Source organism: Dreissena polymorpha, chromosome 6 (assembly GCF_020536995.1).
Source record: "Dreissena polymorpha isolate Duluth1 chromosome 6, UMN_Dpol_1.0, whole genome shotgun sequence".
Classification (NCBI taxonomy): Eukaryota; Metazoa; Mollusca; class Bivalvia; order Myida; family Dreissenidae; genus Dreissena; species Dreissena polymorpha.
In genome coordinates, this window is record NC_068360.1 from 53132955 (window position 1) to 53155027 (window position 22073).

Genomic DNA, 22073 nt, shown 5'->3' on the forward strand with positions numbered 1-22073 from the left:
GCGCTGGGCTACAAATCAGAGGATTGACTGCAGGGTTTTTACTGCTATGTAAAAAAGGCTGTAAAACAGACCTGATCCCAAAGCAAATGGACCTGATCCCAAACTGAAATTGTTAAAAACAAAAACAATTCCAAAAAAGGGTTTAATTATTATTATATCTCAATTTTATTTCATAAACATCTAACAAAGTATGCACATGTAAATATAATATGATTTTTTTCCCAAAATGGCCAGGGAAAGCCCTGATGTGTCAATATTTGTTGATAAAACATCTCAATTTGGTCTATTATGGCAATATAAACTTCCCAAATTTGATATTTTATTGATTTAAAAAATCCCAATTTAACCAGACTTCTTTTCACAAAATAGCTTAAAAAACGGCCTGGACTGTAGGATATCCAGCCTGGCCACATGACTTGAGTGGGGAGTAGTCCAGTAGGGCATTTGTAAGAATGTGCACACGGAGAAAGACCCAAACAAATAAAAACAAAAGCCTTCTTAGTACTCTTAAAGCTTCATTCATTGCCCAATCTGCATTAAACTTGGTCAAAACATTTATACCAATGATATCTTGCCCCAGTTAGAAACTGGATCACTTGGGATTAAAAAGTAGGTTGCTACATGTAAGTCAGATTACAGAAAAAGCTTGTAAACAATCTATAGGCCACATTTAGTGCCCAATCATTATGAAACTTGGCCAGAACAATTGTTCTAAGGGTGTTTCAGCCAAGTTTGAACATACTTCTGGTCTGTTTAAAAGAAGGGCTATTGCTTTAGTGAACACTCTTAGTCGCATTTTTGGTCCAATCATCATGGAAGGTGCTCAGAACATTTGTTCTAATTATATCTCATTCAAACATTGTTCCGATCGATTGAACACCATGGCTGCCAGCAGGGAGCTGAGCAGTTTGTCTTTTATGTCTAGATTTGAATCTGGTTAACACTCTTGAAGTCATTCATGTTTGGCCCAGTGTTACTTCCATAGTACGTTTGTTCCTCTGATATCTGTGATGGGCTTGAAAATATTATAATAATGATGGCAATGACGATGATGTGTTTGCAAAGTTTCATTCCTCTCATTTTTTCAGTTGCGTGTGATACCTCAATTGATTGCAAAATCTTTGGCATGTTCATCATTCTGAAAACCAATTTTCAATTCCTGCCCCCAAAAAGCATAGAAAGTTGCATTTCCATGAAGAACTGTGCTATTACAGATGTAAAACAGATTAAAGAAATATACATCTTGTAAAATCTTGACTTAATCTGAAACCAAAGCACAGTCTGTTTTACAGACTAGTTGAGAAGATTACCTGATAATCTAATTGTGACAACAAGCTGGAGAAAACACTATTACTGATTGCCATTGATTATGAACCTGCCAATTTTCCTAAAGTACAAAAGTGATGTAGATTAGTTCAAATCAAAGAACAATTGATGAAGATTGGTTTCTATTGAAGGACCAAGAGTTGTAGATTGGTTTCTAGTAGATTTCTTTCTTTCAAGGGCTCCTGAAAATATTTACGGTCTCCCGGGCCCCTTTACTGCAAAAATATATTTTGATATTTCAGTAATTAAGCAACAAGTATCCTTTATCACAAGTGATGTAGGTAGGTTTCTAAAAGGAGACTTTAATGAGAACTAAACAACATGGAACAAGACACTCCTCACCTCTTTGACAGTGTCATGTTTACATTAATAGTGCCCCTTGTGTACCAAAAGAGAGCGTATTCAATTTAATGTGAAGGTTTGGTCCATAGAAACACGTAACCAAACATTAATGCAAATTATTAACAAACAATTTAATTAGACCATTCTTAAAATTGTTTGGTATAATCCAACCAAGCCAACCAAATTTCCGCTATTGAAACCAATACTTTTTAAGGTTTTGATTGAACTTAAAAAAAAAGTTCGTTAAAATGCGTTTAAGGATGAACATAATTGAAATCTGTCTTTTTTAAAAAGACACGTTTCTTAGAGAACTCTTTATTAAGCTGTTCAAAATATTTTCTCGCTATATAATTACTTCTAAAATTATAAGGGTGGGTTTTATACAAATGGGTTCCATTAAAGACAGTCTTTAAACTGTAATTATCATATCAATCAATATATCTAGATGATTTTTTTAAACATTTTCCTCTCTAACTTGTTACCCACTTGTATTCAATAAACAAGTGTTCATTATATAAGACATGTCCACTTTCAATGGAATGGAAATTATTTTCTAAAGGAACAATGCCAACAGAAATGCAGAGGCAAGAAATACTTAAAAGTCACACTTTTATGGCAGCCTTGAAGTTTTACTAGAACAATTGTTGATTGAGACCTTTTCACATCACAGGGAGGTGTACAAAGCATGACTTCTGTGTAACACTTCTTTATAAAATATTCATGGTTTACAGAACATCTGAAAGGCTTTCTAAGAACTGCCAAGGCTTTACATCACTTACCTGCCTTTCATTACCTGTAATTGGGGTCATTACCTTTACTTGGGGGGGTCATTAGGTTGACAACTTGTCTGTGTCATAATTAAATTGAGTTATATTGCGTTATGATAGGCATAATTGGATGACTATTGGACTTAATGGCATCGAGTTCCACATGGAATCAATTGGATGTATGGTATAAACAGTTTGCATTTCACTTTATTGGTTCATTTGGCTGTTGGCATTTTGAATAAACAATGCTATTTAATGATATAACCAGGTTTTTATTATAACATTATTTGCAATTAACTAGTTTCACTGCCCTTAACAAGTATTTGCATGGATGCTTATAAGTATTTATGCATATAATGGCAGTGTGTTTTTGATATTCTCTTAAAACTTCTTATTGAAAATTTATGTGTAAGCCTTTTTAAAAAGAAGCATTTTTACATGCATGATGCCTGATGTATGCCTATAAGAGCGTTTAGTTTTGGCTGATTAATACTAATATTTTACCCCAAGAAGCATGCCATATGAGATAGATTGATTATGTATCAACAGAAGGGTTCCATTATTTACAAACTAGTTGAATGGAACAGTGGCTTATAGCTCCATTTTGCAGGATGCACTTGTGAATAGGAATTCTCTGTGTCGTCTCATGGATGTATGTAAAAGTGACTTTGCATGTGCCAGAAAATATTACGTTATGTTAGCAAGATCATAAAAATGATCAAACATGGCAAGTGATTTCTGTGGCTTGTAGAGATATTGTAGAGGATTCGCTGGGCGATAGTCAATAATGCAGTTGTCAGCTTTGGCAGGAAACTGTCTCCGTAAGTGCCTGCAAATGACACACGAAAACTTTTCAATGGACATCTTGATGGCACTTGAAAACGATAAAATATAACAAGTGTCTTTATATTACAAAACTGATCGTCTCGTACAAGCTATTGGAATTACCATGAAAGAATGTGGGTGAACTATTAGTTTCCTGATGTAGACTATTTATAGAAAGTCTAATAAATGTTCAGAGATTTGTTTAAGACTTCTTACAGCAATATTGGATACTGTTAAAGAAATCAAAGTTTGTGATGTTATTAATTGGTTAACATGAACGAATGAAATATTAATTACACATGAGTGAATTTAGTAAGGCAAACTAATTTGAAATAACTTCTGCACTTACCTAATGGAATAGCAAAATATTTTAAAGACCAACATTATTTTTAATCATTGAAGAGTATATATTACAAGTTTTGTCAGGATTTTCAAAATGGAATAATTATAGAATAGTGACCAGAATTTGTGGATTAAAATGGCCTTGGTTTTACATCTGAAATATGCAGAGAACTTACCTGGAAAAGGTGAAAGGATGGCAAAGGTGTCCTTCCGAGGTAAGACATTTGTGTAAACATGTAAGTGTAAAAATAAGTTTGTTTTCTATGTTCCTGTGATCAAAAGATTTGGGCTGATATGAAGATCAATTGTTTGATTTTTGTAAAAGTGCAATAAAAAAAACCTTAAAATAACGCTTATTTTGTTTGCAAAATTTATCATTAAACTGTGACTGTGCTTTTAAAACTAACAAAAATATTTTAAAAACACCACTAATATTTAGGCATCAAAACAACTAACATTTAGCAATTCAGACAAATAGGTTGAAGAAAAAGGGTATTTTAGCTGGTTAAGTTGGATAACATGAAGCAAACATCTGTTAACCCTTTACCACTTAGATACTTTTTTAACCCTTTTCCAGTTTTGTGGCGTCTCATCTGGATCCAAACTGTTTTCAAAGGCCTTCAAAATTCGGTTCCAGCACTGAAAGAGCTAAGCATGAATTCAATAATCATCTTCTCGTTGTTTATGCAATGTTTATGTTTGAGATTTCCCCTCCTAGGCTTGTGCGTTATATTTCTAGTATACCATTAATTATTGAAAAAACAACAACCTCAATATGCTCCTTTTGAATGGGCAAGTTTCATTTATTGATTTGATGTAGTGAGGTATTCCCTTGACGTTTATGAAGCTTTTTTTTTAAGCAATGCCAGTCGCTGTTCATGAAATACTCTGTAGTGGAAGCTATTTGCTAACAAACAGGCACTCACTCCTTTTGTAAAAAGATCAATTTAAGCAATAGCAGTCACTGTTTATGAAATATTCTACAGGAGAAGCTATTTGCAAACAAACAGGCACTCACAACCAGGGTAAAAACAACAACAACAAAATCATGTCAGTTTGATGATGACATTTTATTGAATGTTTTTATAGCAACTAAAGTTGGTAAATATAACAACAACATAACAACAACAGCAAATTGTTCCTTTCTGCTTACATGAAAATGAAATATAATTAGTAGTAACAAACAAAACAAGAAAATCAAAGATATACCTTTGACCAAATCTTCCAAATTAAAAAGGTGTCCAGTCTTGTAAATAGTAATGATGTAATGAAATTATGATAATGTTAACTCTTTCAGTGCTGGAACCGAATTTTGCAGGCCTTTGCAAACAGTTTGGATCCTGATGAGACGCTACAGAAAGCGGCTATTCTGATAGTATTCTTTGAAAAAAATCAAAGAAAATGCTAATTTTAGAAATTCAGCAGATGACATTTTAGCAGACGACAAATTTCCAAGCATGCAAAGGGTTAATTAAAGCAAGAGCATAAATAACCGCCCACCCAACTAAAAATAACATTTTCATCCGGGCATTTACTTGCTCGCAAAATACCAAGCTCCCTCTATACATTTTTCTGATTTTCCTATTGATACAGAATGGTTTGCAATATTTCACCACTTCTTATTTTCTTTATTTTTACTTCTTCTAAAATAATAACAAAATTCTTTTTGATAGTCTTTAAGATTTTCAGTCAAGTTGAGTGATACAGTGGTTACTGCGTAACACAGACGTCTTCAGCCGAGTTCCCATCAGTCATCGGGTGTTTAGCCCCTTATCTCGGAACACCCTCTTGATGGCGGGGCAGCAGTTTTCCTCTCCCTCCTATGATTTTTTAAAAAGCATTTTGATATAAAAATCTATACAAATGAACTTAACACCTGAGTGTGGCCAGTTTTTAGTAAAAGGGCATGATTTGAACATGTTTTTTAACTTTATCCATTTGAAATAATGATAATTCATAATCAAAGCTCAATTGTCAGTGTGTGTTAATGTCATTAGTGGTATTTACCATTGATTTACACTGTATAGTGTTCTTTTATTATGTCCTCCACCACTATAGTAGGGGACATATTGTTTTTGCCCTGTCTGTTGGTTTGTTTGTTTGTGTGTTTGTTTGTTTGTTTGCCCCAACTTTAACATTTGCAATAACTTTTGCAATATTGAAGATAGCAACTTGATATTTGGCATGCATGTGTATCTCATGGAGCTGCACATTTTAAGTGGTGAAAGGTCAAGGTCATCCTTCAAGGTCAAAGGTCAAATATATAGCTTCAAAGCAGCGCAAAAGGGGACATAGTGTTTCTGACAAACACATATCTTGTTTTTTGAATATGTGAAGAAAAGGTTGAAAATTGTTTGGACAGTATCTGTGAACAAGTCCATTAAAAATAGACTTTGTAGGCAAAGTTACTGTAAAGTTTATTTTCTGAAGACCACAAGAACTGGAGCTTTTATGTCGGTCTTTCTCTATGAGCTTCTAGCTTCGAAGAGCAAAACTTAACCCTTATATTCCTTTATTCACCATATTCTGTTTATGTCCAACTTTCAACCATATTTCATTTATTAGTCCAATATGTTAGTTACAGACACTATTTGTTACGCTATTAATGTTTCCCATTTGTGAACTATTGAATCTTATGTGGTTTAAAAATCAATTTTTATGACTTGTATGTTATATGATGTAATATAACTCCATTACTTCTCATTTTATTTGTTCCTGATGACATGATATTTGGTTTCAAAACAAAATTTATTATTTTGTATCATCACATTTCATATCAAAATTTGAAAAAGCCATTTTGTGTAAATTAATGTTTATGGAAATTTGATGCTTGCGATAATTTATAGAAGATATTGTCCACATAAACAATGTTCTATCAGCAATTGTTGAAAATTTATTTCCCAAACAAAGCTGTAGAACAGTTAAAAATTACTGTTTTTACATTATTAAAGCCTGTAGAGAGTGTTAGACCATATTGTGTTCCTGTACTAGAAATGTTAGCTATCTTAGTCAATGCATTCTTGTCACCATTGAGGATTAAAATAACACATGCAATGCGCTGTCTTTTTTTTGGGGATTATTATCCTAATAGGCAAAGGCGGAGGGATATAGAGTTTGTGTTTTCCATCTGTCTGTAACAAAACTTTATAGGGCTATATATCCGAAACCAAATAAGATATCAAAATGAAACTTCATAGGTGTATAGATATCAATGAGGAGAAGTGCCATACACAAGAACCATAACCTTTCTCTTTCTTCAATAAGAGTTATTGCCAAATTCGCATTGTTAAGTCTTCATATTGGGAAATTGGTGTATTTGATTTTTTTCTCCCAAATACTTTAAAATTTAATACTAAATGTTGTCAAGTTTTTAATATGATATTAACCTAGGTTCAAGCCATAGAGCTGCAGAGGGAAACTAACTTAATGTTTCATTTTATTTATAAAAAATAATTAAAAAAATTTCCGGTACTTTATAAAGAAGAAAAAATCGCTGAGTAGAATTGCAATGCATAAAAAAAATCACCTAACACTTAATTATTTTTTATGATTATACCATATATCAAGGATTTATAATACACCCTTTCATAAACAAAATTTATTTGATGGGGGATTTCAATTACATTTGCCTGTTTTTATGTGTGTGTTTTTATAAGAGTCTAGGGTAAGATCTTGGAATAAAAGAGCACAGGATGCTGCTAAAAGTGGAAGGGTGAAATATTTGGTTCATAGGGACATTCTTCAGTTCATTGAAATCCAAGAAAAAAAATCTTAATTTAACACTTAAAATATAACTAAAGATATTTAGTATAGTTTTTTCATTTGACTTAGAATATTTGCAAAATATAATAAATTTTTGCCAGGCAGTGTTCTTTATATGGCTATTTAACTTTTTTGTTCAATGTTGATGACACGTATTTTACTTAAAATGCTATCTTTGTCTAGTTTGAAAATGACTCCAGTCCGTTAAACAAAATGCGCGAAAAGGGTAGGGAAGTTTTCCTTATATGGTTGTAGAATGAGCTTCTAAAGAATCTAGAAGATTATATTTGTCTTATTATATTAAAACTTGTTGAAAACATTTGTTTAAATGATATTAGGGTAGATTAGGCCTCTTGATTTGGTCATTTTAAAACATCTCTGCAGCCAGGGGTCGTGTCTGTTTTCATTATATTATTTAAGACCTTAATGACACTCATGAAATCACATTTTTGCCAAATTATAAGGAAAGTTTCGTAGAATATTTCTTCTAATGATATCTGAACAGCGTAAGAAATTGGTTTTGTTCCGTTATAAATAAAGCTGCTAGTGGCAATTATCCTTGTTTTGCTATAGTTAGATGTGACCTGTTCAGCACTGTTAGGGCCATTAAAGTGTAAGGTGTGAGCCAGAGGGCCTTGAAAGTTCTTGTTAAACATTTAAAATGATGAACATGAGGCAAGGCTGCTTTTCCTTATCAGGGGTGTGATTTAACAACCACCTCAGGCGAGGAAAATGCCCTACTCCCATTACAGGGTTCAACTAAACACTTCATTTGCATATAGATCAAGCAAAGTAAAGAACTGTTTGTAAAATTTGTTTGGCATTGAAAGGAAGGAAAGCAGCTGCAAGGAGAAAATAGCACACCACTGCTTATGACTATAGAGCAAGCTTTTGAACATATGAAACTTGCTCAGATCTACAATGTTGTTGTAATGATATCTCTGATGGTTACAAAAACATCACCAAAATCTGCTCAGAACAGTTCCTTGGAGGTCCCAGGCGTTTGGCTCTCTTGTTTTAACCCTTTCCCACTTAGATACGTATTTTCAAGCATTGTAGTCTCTTAAAAAGTTATATTTAACTTAAGACCTTTCTTACTTGATTCAAGTTTTAAAGGCTTCATCTCCAAACCTTAGATACTGATGAGCAGCACACAGCATAAAACCTGAACAGACTGCGAGTTACCGTGCAGGCTGTTCTGGTTTTATGCTGTTTGCACGAAGCCATTCCATTTTGGCTCTGAGTGGGAAAGGGTTATTTTAAGATACTACTTGACTCGGGAATATGACCCTTCTCAAAAAAGTGTGTGAAATGTACGTTTTAAGTACGTTTTGCGTGTGTTAAACGTGGCGGTATTGGCACTGCGTTTTTTGTGCGCTTTTTCTTACCGAGTGAGTTTTTAACAAAAACAAACAAACAAGAAAATGTGCGCTTTTTGTAGATAAATGTGCGCTTTATGTGCGTTAAACGTGCGCTTTTTATAAGTGTGTTCAATGTGCGCTTTTATGTGCGTTAAATGTGCGCTAAACGTGCGCATTTTATATAAGTGCGTTTTTGACTACCATTTATGTGTGTAAAATGTGCGCTTTTAAGTGCGTTAAATGTGCGCTTTTTGTGAGTTAAATGTGCGCTTTTTTTATTTAAAAAGCGCACATTTTACTCACAAAAAGCGCAGTTATAACCCACATAAAAGCGCACATGTGTGTAAAAGTGCGCTTTTATGTGCGTTAAATGTGCGTTTAACATGCGCTTTTTATAAGTGCGTTTTTGACTGCCATTTATGTGTGTAAAATGTGCCCTTTAAAGTGCGTTAAATGTGCGCTTTTTGTGAGTTAAATGTGCGCTTTTTTATTTAAAAAGCGCACATTTAACTCACGAAAAGCGCAGTAATAACCCACATAAAAGCGCACATGTGTGTTAAATGTGCGCTTTTATGTGCGTTAAATGTGCGCTTTTTAAATAAAAAAGCGCACATTTAACTCACAAAAAGCGCACATTTAACGCACATTAAGAGTAGTTATAACCCACACAAAACGCACAATTTACGCACATGAATGGCAGCAAAAAACGCACTCACAAAAAGCACACGTGCGTTAAAGCTGCAACTTTTGCCTTAACAGTTGATTCAATTATATGCTGTTAAAAGTTTTTTTTTAAACCAATAATTATATAAACATATATATTTGTGTATTTTAATAATTACAAGATTATTCAATTTTATACTTTAATGTACACCAACATTTTTTAACATACATGAGTAATTAAATATCAATGGCAATTTAATGAAATAAATATAAACATAATTTGATTATAAATAAACAAAAAATAATAGCATACTATAATAACATGTACAGTATATACACACGAACAGCTATATACATAAGAAAGATGCATATCAATCAAGGCCTGTCAGCATTTCTTTGAGGCGGCGGAGTGCAGCTCTCATCTTTCTCTCCAAGTCTGCCACCAGCCGGTCAAACTTCTTTGCAACTATTATACTGTCATGGCCTTTGCGCGATGCGTCTCGTGCATGATCTCATTTGATCAGGTCCTGAAAGATATTTTATAATGTAAGTGTTGAATATTGCTGTTTTGGTAATCTTGTTGCTATAAAAATTTGAAAATTTATATCAAAACTAGTTTGTTTGCTTGTTGTTTTTGGTTGTTTATTTTGCAATTTTAATCCCCTGATCACATGTGACTTAACACTTTTCATAAATAAATACGTTTGATAGAAAATACTGTTTGAAAATGTACCAAGATACGTGGTCTCATTTTGCTGTGTGGACTGGTCGGAAGTGTGACACCTTTAAAATGCAATAACCAGTACCCTGTATAGTTTTACCTCTAAACAAATCCAGCTTTTCTTGGTCAAGGAGAGGGCGCGGTTTTCCCACTCCTGTTCTCCTCATGTCGGCCAGCTTGTGCAGGGTAAAACCTGGTATTCAAGTCCATACATCAGGTAGTCTCTCTTTTGCTCCCTTTTTTGGCAGGCGATGCGATGATGCACATTCTTTCCAAAGGATCTTCTGATCAATGTAATTTTCACGGTCACCATGGGGTTTAACCTTTAAATTTAAAAGTTCTCATTTAATATGGGGGAAAAATCTGTTCATTAATGACCAAAAATAGGTATAAATAACTTTAAGATGACAATAACCATAAAATACAGCCATAATATGGTGTTGTGTTTTTTTTAAATTGCATTACATTTACTCATCCATTTACATTTCCCAGTGACAATACATAAATATGATAATGATCATAATTAATTCAATAAACTAAATAAAAAAGAGATGCAGAATTGAAAATACAAACCTGTTACAACAGACTGTTCTTCAGTATTCCAAAAATACAGACAGTTGTTGAACTAGACCATATCACTTTATATGTCTTTAACCACCCACTTTTAATCTCCTTTGCAACAAACTTATTGTTGATTTACACATTGTAGTAAATACACATTTTTTTCATCACACAATACTTCATGCTGAAAGTATTTAAAGACATTTTACACTAGAATAATAAGTCTTAATTCTAGCTTAAAGTCAGTTGCTGATGCTGCTTGTTTTCAAAAAATAACTTCCTATCTGTGGTTCTTAAATAGATGGTGCCTGAACAAATCAAAAGTATATCAACACCCCTTAGTTAGGCTTAGATGGAGGACTGATAGGGGCTGGCTATTCTCTTATCTGATTCCATGCTGTGTCTAAGCCAAAAATTGCATAATTTGAGAAATACTGATAAGGCAGTCATTTCAACACCAAAATATTTATTGAATTATACACAGCACCCTTAACACATTATATTTAATTGTAAATATTTAAATATAACATGCTGAATGGTTTTAGCAAATAATACTAACTTATGCTTAAAAAAGCAAATAAGACTAACTTATGCTTAAAAAAGACGCACATAAAAATAGAAAAACGCGCTTTTGTGAGAAAAAACCCACATCTGTAAACCTTAAAACACACTTCTTAGATAAAAGACGAACTTTCTAAATAAAAGACGCACTTCTAAGATAAAAAACACACATTTTGCTCACATCTACACTCAAAAGCGCACTTACAGATGAAGAAAACACACAAAAAATGCACTTCCTAAATAAAAGACGCACTTCTTAGATAAAAAACACACATTTTGCTCACATCTACACTCAAAGCACACTTACAGATGAAGAAAACACACAAAAAACGCACTTTTTCACTAAAATAACGCACTTGAAAAGAAAAAACGCACAAAAAGTGCACTTAAATGCACTTTTGAACACTGAAAACACACATATTAACAAAAAACACACAATTAACGCACTTTTAAGTGCGCTAAATGTGTGTTTTGGTAAAAAGTGCGTTTTTTTTTGACAAGGGGAAGTCAGACCAGCACAGATCATGCTGATTACGCACTTACTCAGGTGACCAATACTGGACCATGACACTGGTTCTCTTGGTAGACATTTTATCCAAATACCCAACAGATGAATATTTAAATAAGTTTGATGTACCAGTTATCATGATTTTCAGTGTTTGTGGCACTGAATGCAAATGTACTGGGTCAATTTCCTTAGTATAAAATTATAGCTGCAATACCAGCTGATTTCCCATGACGCCATTAAGAATCCCAAATAGATGATTATGTTTATCCGATAACAATTAATTGTATCCAACTTTTCTGCATAGTTGCACAGTAAATTATTTAGTGGGTAGATCTATGGAAGAAACCCATTATATAACTGGACACTAAGGAGTTCATAAACAAATTTGAATGCTTGATGCTGTTTCATGCTTAGAATTTCTTGGTTATATTTTGAGATTTTTACAGTCACCCAATGAAAGATTTAATACGAAAATTTGATTATTAAGCATAGTTTTAACTCGTAAGGTATCTTCATTCATTTATCCAATACCAATACTGTACAGAGAAATTTGATAATCCAATAATTATGGTTTCTAATTAGTAAGGAAACTTGATGATCAAGTATGGTTGCTGAATATTTAAACTTGATAATCCAACATGATTGCTGAATTAAGGGAATTGGAAAGCCAATATGATTGTTGAATTAAGGGAATTGGAAAGCCAATATGATTGTTGAATTATTTTAAAACTCACTTTTTACCAAAACACACATTAAGCGCACTTAAAAGTGCGCTAATTCTGTGGTTTTTTTTTTATATCTGCGTTTTCAGTGTTCAAAAGTGCATTTAAGTGCGCATTTTGTGCGTTTATCTTTCCAAGTGCGTTATTTAAGTGAAACAGTTTGTTTTTTGTGTGCTTTCTTCATTCTGTAAGTGCGCTTTTGAGGGTAGATGTGAGCAGAATGTGTGTTTTTTTATCTAAGAAGTGCGTCTTTTATCAAGGAAGTGCGTCTTTTATCTAAGAAGTGTGTTTTAAGATTTACAGATGTGGGTTTTTTCTCACAAAAGTGTGTTTTTCTTTTTTGATGTGCGTCTTTTTTAAGCATAAGTTAGTCTTTTATTTCATAAGTGGGTTTTTATCATATGATCTGTTTTTAAAGGATTTATCTAAAAAGACACATGTTTAACACACTTCTTAAAAAGTGCGTCTTTAACAACCGTTTTGTTGTACAGAAATTTAACAAAAAAATAAAATTGTTGCAGGCTCTAACAATTTATTTGCATCAAATGAATAAACATAGACATATATAACCTGTTATAATATGAGGTGCAGTTTGAATTTAAAGCGGTTACTGGTTGAGCATATGAATCTTTTTAATGTTAACATACTTTATAATACAATTTCAATGCATATAACATTGCTTTCGTTTTAATCTCAAACATTTCTAAAAAAAAATCCACCTAAATCAGGCTGTGGGTATCTAATTAAAAATATTGAAAGTGTCAAAAATATTATGTGGGCTTGCCAGCATCAATTTTATTTCCTCAACATAAAAAAATGAGTATTTGAACTTTCTTATACTTATACTTATACCCCAATTCAATTAATGTCTACCACTCTTGACTATTAACATTTATTTGAAAAAGCAATTAAAATAATATTGATAATATTATTATTATTTGCTTACACCATTTAGCATGTTATATTAAAATATTCACAATTAAATATAGTATGCTAAGAGTGCTGTGTATTATTCAATAAATATTTTGGTGTTGAAGTGTGCCTAATTGACCAGTCGCCAAAGTATTGATCGCTCCGCCCACAGCACAGTAATACCAACATTTCATTTTTTGATAGTGAAATGTAACAGGTTCGCATTAAACATAAATGAAATAAAATGCATATTAGACTATCTGTTATTATGAAACCACGAAATTAGGCCTGTATTAAATTATGGTTACAATCAAAATTTAATTTATATCTAAATAAAAAAAAATCGGTGTCTTTTTAAAAATAACACAATAAAACAAAGATCTACATTTTTAATAAACAAAAAACCCATCACGATATGGATATGTCATTTGCATTTAATAAAAATATTTTCAAAATTATATATGAATAGCCACCGGGTTCACTGTCAGACGGTTGAATACAAGTTCAAAATCAATATGAAATAAATGCTCATTTTTACAACGGATTTTTCATCAACTCCCTATAATAATATGTATAAGAAACGTTTCTGATAGTCAGTCTGCCGTTAACTCATTTAATTTGATTACGCCATTTCTCTCTAAAGTATTTTTGATTGTATTAACGTTTTACAAAGCAGTTTAGTTTAGTGTGCGGCTTAAATAATTTATATTATAGAAAAGAGCATAATACATCATTACAAATATAGAATTTCCCTCATGTAATCCGCTATAATTGCGATCTGCTTGTCGGAGTTTTCTTATCACTAGACCACGTGACTATGTGGGCGGAGCGATCGATAATTTGGCGACTGGTCAATTATCAGTGGATATTTCCCAGATCGAGTAATTGGCTGAGACAGTATGATATCAGATAAGAGATTAGCATCATAAACATTAATCCCTATCAGTGCTCCATCTAAGCCTAACAAAGGGGTGTTGATAGACTTTTGATTGGTTGAGGCACCATCTATTTGAAAACAAGAGACTTTTGATTGGTTAAAGGGCAGGAAGTTATTGAAAACATGCTGGTTTCAGCCACTGACTTTGAGATGAATTATAGGAGCAACATTAAGACATATAACTCTAGTGTAAAATGTCTTGAAGTACTTTCAGAATGAAGTATTGTGTGATGAAAACTATGTGTATTTACTACAATGTGTAAATCAACAATATGTTTGTTGCAAAGGAGATTCAAAGTGGGTGGTTAAAATGGTTTAGTACCAGAAAGGCCGTTCACCAAAAAGACCTTCCCACAAAGGCCGCACCAAAAAGGCCGCATAAGTGAACCAAAAACGCCTCATGGTTTACCAGAAAGGCCAGACAATATTTAATATTATCATTGAATAGTTATACTGAATATAATTATCATATCTATTAAATAGTCATAACTTTTTTATTAGTCTACGTATTAAAAGCCGCTAATTTTATATTCAAAGTCGGCAAAGTTATCGCCAATTATCGCATACAGTATGCATTGTTCCTTTGTCACAATATTTGTCCTTGAGTAATAGATGTTTCAGTTTTTTATTTAAAAGCCGTTAATTATGTAATAAGAGTCGGCATAATTATCGCCAATTAGCACAAAGAAATTATCTGTTTAAGAAAATTATATTTTTCTCTGATCTTTCTGTTTGCATCTTAAAGTAAATTAATTACATAAGAAGACGAAGAAAGTTTTATTCAAATCCAATATAACACAAATCTACAATGTGTTAGGTCAAAATGACCCATAAGCATTGTAATAATCGTTTAACATAGTCAATGTCGGCAAAAAGTAACATACACAATATATAGTGTACAACGTTATTCTTAATTACTGTGTTAAAAAATAAAATACATTAAATAAAATATACGCATATGGATTAGTGACTGCTTAAAGACAAATATTTAATTAAGTACATAATATATCATTATGTATTATTAATTTCCTCTTAAGCTATGTTTTGCAATGTTTAAAATATAAAAAGTTGAAAGAATTTGCATGTACAAAAAAACCTCGCTAATCAGACTGGGTATCAAAGTGTCAAGGGTCATTCACAGTTTGCGGCATCTGTTTTGATAACGGATTAGTAGAAAGTCCACATACATGTATGGTGTAAACTGACACTTTTTGGCACCTGTTGATAATTGCTTGCGCATTTTAAAATAGTTTCTTAACTTTTAACAATAAAAAACTAGCTACATTAAATTGGGAAGACGTAAACCGAAAGAAATAAAAATGCTTTATTCTATGTTATACTAATAAAAATTATAACTGATTGTCTATATTAATACGCATTTCATTAGCATTAAAAATATATTTAGCAAAGTTTATGATGTCTTTTTTTAGCCGACTGCATTAGAAGGTCAAATTTATTTAACTTTGGCCATCTTTAAAAATATGGTTTTAAATGTTCCTTTCTAATTTCTCTATAAAGAGGACAAACAAGTAAAAAGTCATACTCGTTTTCTATAACGTGTCCATTGTAAAACTTACATTTTTTATTTTCGCGTAGTATCTTATCATAACGACCGTTTTCGATCTCTTATTTATATGACGAAATCGTGTTAGTGATGTTTTGTATTTCTTATTTGTTATAAAATCAAGATATGGTTCTAACTCAAATGTGTTTTAAAATCTATAATAGCTAATGAGTCTAGGGGAATTATGTATCTCACTATACCAGCTTTGCTTGAAGTTATCTAATAAACATTGTTAAATTGTATTGTAGAAGAATGTTTGATCTGTTTGATTTATGATAGTTGTTTGACCCACCCATATATTGATTAACCCAATCTCATCAAAAGTGTTTTTTACTAGTGACGCCCAATTTCGATGGTTTTATGTGATGTTTTGTTGTGCATCATTGAATATCACAGAATATATTGCATATTATGAATAGCGTGTATCGTCCATATACAGGCATAACCCAGACGAAATACAGGGAGGCGATGCGTCTCGGTGAAGTAACGTATGTGTGTCATCCATGCAGAGACGCAGAGGCCCTCGACAATTTTGATTTCAAATATAATTCACATGTTTAACAATATTATTATGTAATTATGTTGTATTTTGTCAGTGTGACTGTTTATCGTCTGTAAATGTTTGCTTGTGACTGTATATTTTGGTATATTAATTGTGTGACTGTGCTTGTACATCAACTGTATATATTGTAAATGTATATTTTAACATACACAACAAATAAAGAAAAAAAACAACTTCATAGCTGTTTTATGACTTATTCCATTTGATGTATGTGTATTTGTTTGTAAACACAATTTGAAAACTAAAATAACAATAATTGATTTAAGGCCTTTTTGGTTCATTTTTTGGCCTTTTTGGTACGATTTGAGGCCTTTTTGGTATGCGGCCTTTTTGGTTTTCGGCCTTTCTGGACCTAAACCGTTAAAGTGATATGGTCTAGTCCAGCATCTGCCTGTATTTTTGGAATACTGAAGAACAGTCTGTTGTAACAGGTTTGTACTTTAAATTCTGCATTCCTTTTTTATTTAGTTTATTGAATTAATTATGATCATTCTCATATTTATCTATTGTCACTGGAAAATGTAAATGGATGAGTAAATGTAATGCAATTTTAGGAAAAACAACACCATTTGAATTATAATGGCTGTATTTTATGGTTATTGTCATCTTAAATGTTATTTATACCTATTTCTGGTCATTAATGAACAGATTTTCTCCCCCATATTAAATGAGAACTTTTATAATTTAAACCTAAAAAAAGGTTAAACCCCATGGTGAAATTTACATTGATTAGAAGATCCTTTGGAAAGAATGTGCATCATCGCCTGCCAAAAAAGGGAGCAAAAGGGAGACTACCTGATGTATTGACTTGAATACCAGGTTTTACCCTGCACGAGCTGGCCAACGTGAGGAGAACAGGAGTGGGAAAACCACGCCCTGTCCTTGACCAAGAAAAGCTGGATTTGTTTAGAAGTAAAACTATACAGGGTACTGGTTATTGCATTTTAAAGGTGTCACACTTCCGACAAGTCCACACAACCAAATGAGACCACGTATCTTGGTACATTTTCAAACAGTATTTCCTACCAAATGTATTTTCTATTAATTATTTATGAAAAGCGTTAAGTCACATGTGATAAGTGATTAAAATTGCAAAAATTAACAACCAAAAACAACAAGCAAACAAACTAGTTTTGATTTAAATTTATAATTTTTATAGCAACGAGATTACCATAACAGCAAAATTCAACACTTACATTATAAAATATCTTTCAGGACCTGATCTCAAATGAGATCATGCACGAGATGTGCCGCGCAAAGGCCATGACAGTATAATAGTTGCAAAGAAGTTTGACCGGCTGGTGGCAGACATGGAGAAAAAGATGAGAGCTGCACTCCGTCGCCTCAAAGAAATGACAGGCCTTGATTGATTCTCATCTTTCTTATGTATATAGATGTTCCTGTGTATTTACTGTACATGTTATTATTAGTATGCTATTATTGTTTGTTTATTTATAATCTAATTTTGTTAATATTTATATTTATTTCATCAAATTATCATTGATATTTAATTACTCATGTATGTTAACAAATGTTGGTGTACATTAAAGTATAAAATTGAATTATCTTGTAATTATTTAAAATATACAAATATATTTTTATATAATTATTGCTTTTTATTGCGTATCTGAATAAAAAACAACAACTTTTAACAGCATATAATTGAATCAACTGTTAAGGCAAAAGATGCACCTTTAACGCGCATGTGTGCTTTTTTGTGAGTGGGTTTTTGAGTGCCATTCATGTGCATAAATTGTGCGCTTTTATGTGGGTTATAACTGCGCTTTAAGTGAGCTAAATGTGTGCTTTTTATAGGTACTGACTTATAAAAAGTGCAAGTTTAACCCACATAAAAGCGCACATTTTACACACATGTTTGTTTTATTGTGGGTTTAAACTGCGCTTTAAGCAAGTTAAATGTGCGCTTTTTTATGAAAAAGCGCACATTTTACTCGCTGAAAAGCGCAGTTTAAACCCACTTAAAAGCACACATTTTACACACATACATGGCAGTCAAAAATGCACCTATAAAAATGCACACATTTAACGCACTTAAAAGCGCACATTTACCCACATAAAGCGCACATTTCTTGTTTGTTTGTTTTTGTTAAAAAACTCACTCGGTATAAGAAAAAGTGCACATAAAACGCAGTGCCAATACCGCCACGTTTAACGCACGCAAAAAGTACTTTAAACGTACATTTCACACACTTTTTTTAGAAGAGACTTGGTAAGCCAACATGATTGCTGAACTAACGGGCTTGGTATAATCCAATATGATTGTTAAATTAGGGGACTTGGTAATCAATATTGTTGACATGGTAATCCAAGATAATTGTTAAATTGAAGTACTAAGTAACTCAATATGATTGTTGAATAAAAGGTCTGTTGGTTTATCCAATATGATTGTTGAATTAAGCAAATTCCTAATCCTTTGCAATTGTTGACTTAAGGGAATTTGTAATCCAATGTGATCATTGAATTAAGGGAATTCATAATCCAATGCGATTGTTAAATCAAGGAATTCGTATTCCAATGTGATTTTTTAATTAAGGGATTTCCTAATCCAATGCATTTGTTGAATTGAAGGAATTCATAATCCAATGTGATTGTTGAATTAAGGGAATTCAATATCCAATGTATTTGTTTAATTAAGGGAATTCTTAATTCAATCTATTTGTTGAATTAAGACAATTTGTAATCCAATGCGCTTGTTGAATTTAGAGCATTTGAAATCCAATCAGATTGTTGAATTAAGGGAATTCATAAACCAATGTAATTGTTGAATTAAGGGAATTCATAATCCAATGAGATTGTTGACTTAAAGAAATTCGTAATGTGATTGTTGAATTAAGGGCATTCGTAATCTTATGTATTTTTTTAATTAAGGGAATTCATAATCCAATGTGATTGTTGAATGAAGACAATTTGTTATCCAATGCGATTATTGAATTAAGAGAATTTGTCATCCAATGTGATTGTTGAATTAAGGGCAGGGATCATATTTTTGTGGGTTTTGTCGGGCCTAGACCGATTGGGGTCATGAAAGACCGATTAAAAATCCCAAACAGTTGGTCCGATTCTGTTTGCTAAAATTCCCATGTCATGCAATCGATTGCGAGTTACATACACAATGCACATGCTAATACACTCTAATTACATTCTTATCTTGATTAGGTGTGATAAACCAATTGCTGCAGTCTTTAAACTGGTCAGAACTGGTTAATTGCATGCCAGACCAAGAATAAAAAACTTGTGAACAGCAGACTTAAGATGCGTCCGAAATTAATGAGGGTGGTAGAAAATATTGCAAACTGTAAAAATCGCAAAACAATTTAAGAGACTTAAGACCTGTGATGTACATATCAATCGATCATCGATGTCATTGTGTGTCTATTGATAGTTATCATTGTTATAGCGGTTTCTTATATTCATATATGGTTGTACTATATCCTGTTGCCTAGTCCTAAATATTTATTTTTATTTATGTATAAAGCACACGATTACTATTATTGCATTGTTTTGTTATATTTTATAAATGTATTGTTATCACTGTGAACTGTAATAAATTTAATAATATCTGAGATAAAAGTAAAAAACGATTATTTGATTTTGTTATTGTCAGTAGCCAACCTCCGCACAGACATTTGTTTGGTTCAGTGCATATTTGTAAGCTATTATCGAGTCGATAACGATTTAAAACATCGGTAACTACTTACACAGATTAATAATAGCTGACAACTATGAAAAAATTGTCTGATGAAAACAACAATGAAATAGCAAATGATAAAATCAATTGAGAAAACTCGTATTTTCCGGTTCCGTTTAAAAAAAACAACCTAAGGGAATATATATAATGCCTCATGCCAAAGGTATGTATTATAACGTAAGGCACTTTTTATCCAATTTGATTGTTTAATTAAGAGAATCCATAATCCAATGTGATTGTGAATAATTGAATTCATAATCCAATGTGATTGTGTCCTCACTTAATATTGGACTGGCCCTCACTAAGTATTGGACTGGCCCTCACTAAGTATTGGACTGGCCCTCACTAAGTATTTAACTGGCCCTAACTAAGTATTGGACTGGCCCTCACTAAGTATTGGACTGGCTCACACAAAATATTGGACTGGTCCTCACAAAGTATTGGACTGGTCCTAACTAAGTATTGGACTGGCCCCTCAGTAAGTATTGGACCAGTCCTCACTAAGTATTGGACTGGCCCTCACTAAGTATTGGACTGGCCCTCACTAAGTATTGGACTGGTCCTCACTTAGTATTGGACCGGCCCTCACTTAGTATTGGACTGGCCCGCACTGAGTATTGGACTGGCCCTCACTAAGTATTGGACCAGCCCTCACTAAGTAATGGACTGGCCCTCACTAAGTATTGGACCGGCCCTCACTTAGTATTGGACTGGCCCTCACTAAGTATTGGACTGGCCCTCACTGAGTATTGGACTGGCCCTGACTGAGTATTGGACTGGCCTCCCTAAGTATTGGACTGGCCCTCACTTGAAGTATTGGACTGGCCCTCATTAAGTATTGGACCAGCCCTGACTAAGTATTGGACTGGCCCTCACTAAGTATTGGACCGGCCCTAACTAAGTATTGGGCTAGTCCTCACTTAGTATTGGACTGGCCCTCACTAAGTATTGGACTGGCCCTCACTAAGAATTGGACTGACCCTTACTAATATTGGACTGGCCCTAACTGAGTATTGGACCAGCCCTCACTAAGTTTTGAACTGGCCCTAACTAAGTTTTGGACTGGCCCTCACTAAGTATTGGACTGGTCCTCACTAAGTATTGGACTGGTCCTCACTAAGTATTGGGCCAACCCTCACTAAGTATTGGACTTGCCCTCACTAAGCATTGGACTGGCCCTCACTAAGTATTGGACTGGTCCTCACTTAGTATTGAACTGGTCCTCACTAAGTATACTGCTATGGCTTTATTTAACTTGTGCAAGACATACACAATCAAAACCCAGCGCAAACATAGGAATGAATTCAGACTTATAAGTTATGCTCATTGATATCATGAGGAGTGCAACTTCAATAATGTCACCCATGTTTTGAACATTCCCATTTCAGTGATTATGATAGTAAATTCTTACATGAATACTTGAATGCTTGAAATAAGATCATGGTCAAAACATGTGAGAAATGGTGCCATAACGGCTGTGTTTGAAACATGGTTTTACCCTAACCATCTCTGCACGGGTGCTAACAACAATCATGCAACATTATGATAGGCATTTCATTGATAAATGACTGAAAGATATTCATTAAACCTTAATGATGTCGTTCTTGCGTGTGTGGACCCACATTTTTGTTTTCTTGGAGTCCCTGTAATACAGCGATGACGTGAAACATTTCTCCAGAGAGCAATCTATTCCAAATGGTGCCTTTTTTGGCAAATGGTAATCTTCCACCGCACAAAGCATGTGTGAAGAATTCGTGATTGCCCACTGTCTGGTGACTGTTATATAAACAAACAAGCTTAACCAATTTGTGTGTTTATAACTTTCTGGTAAATGGTGACAGTATTCAAGGATCTTAGTGGGAAAACGGATTTTCATTTCCATACATTTATACCATAATGCCACGGATTTTCATTTCCATACATTTATA

General features: G+C 33.1%; 1 protein-coding gene across 1 annotated transcript in view; it reads left to right on the plus strand.

The window, feature by feature from the left end:
• The first annotated feature begins 3694 nt into the window (after positions 1 to 3694).
• The window catches only part of LOC127834356 (otoferlin-like), a 194057-nt gene continuing 175678 nt past the window's right edge, over positions 3695 to 22073 (plus strand). The window contains exon 1 of the mRNA XM_052360117.1: positions 3695 to 3817. Coding sequence (XP_052216077.1) covers positions 3739 to 3817 — 79 coding nt within the window. The 5' untranslated portion in view covers positions 3695 to 3738. The remainder of the gene's footprint in view (positions 3818 to 22073) is intronic.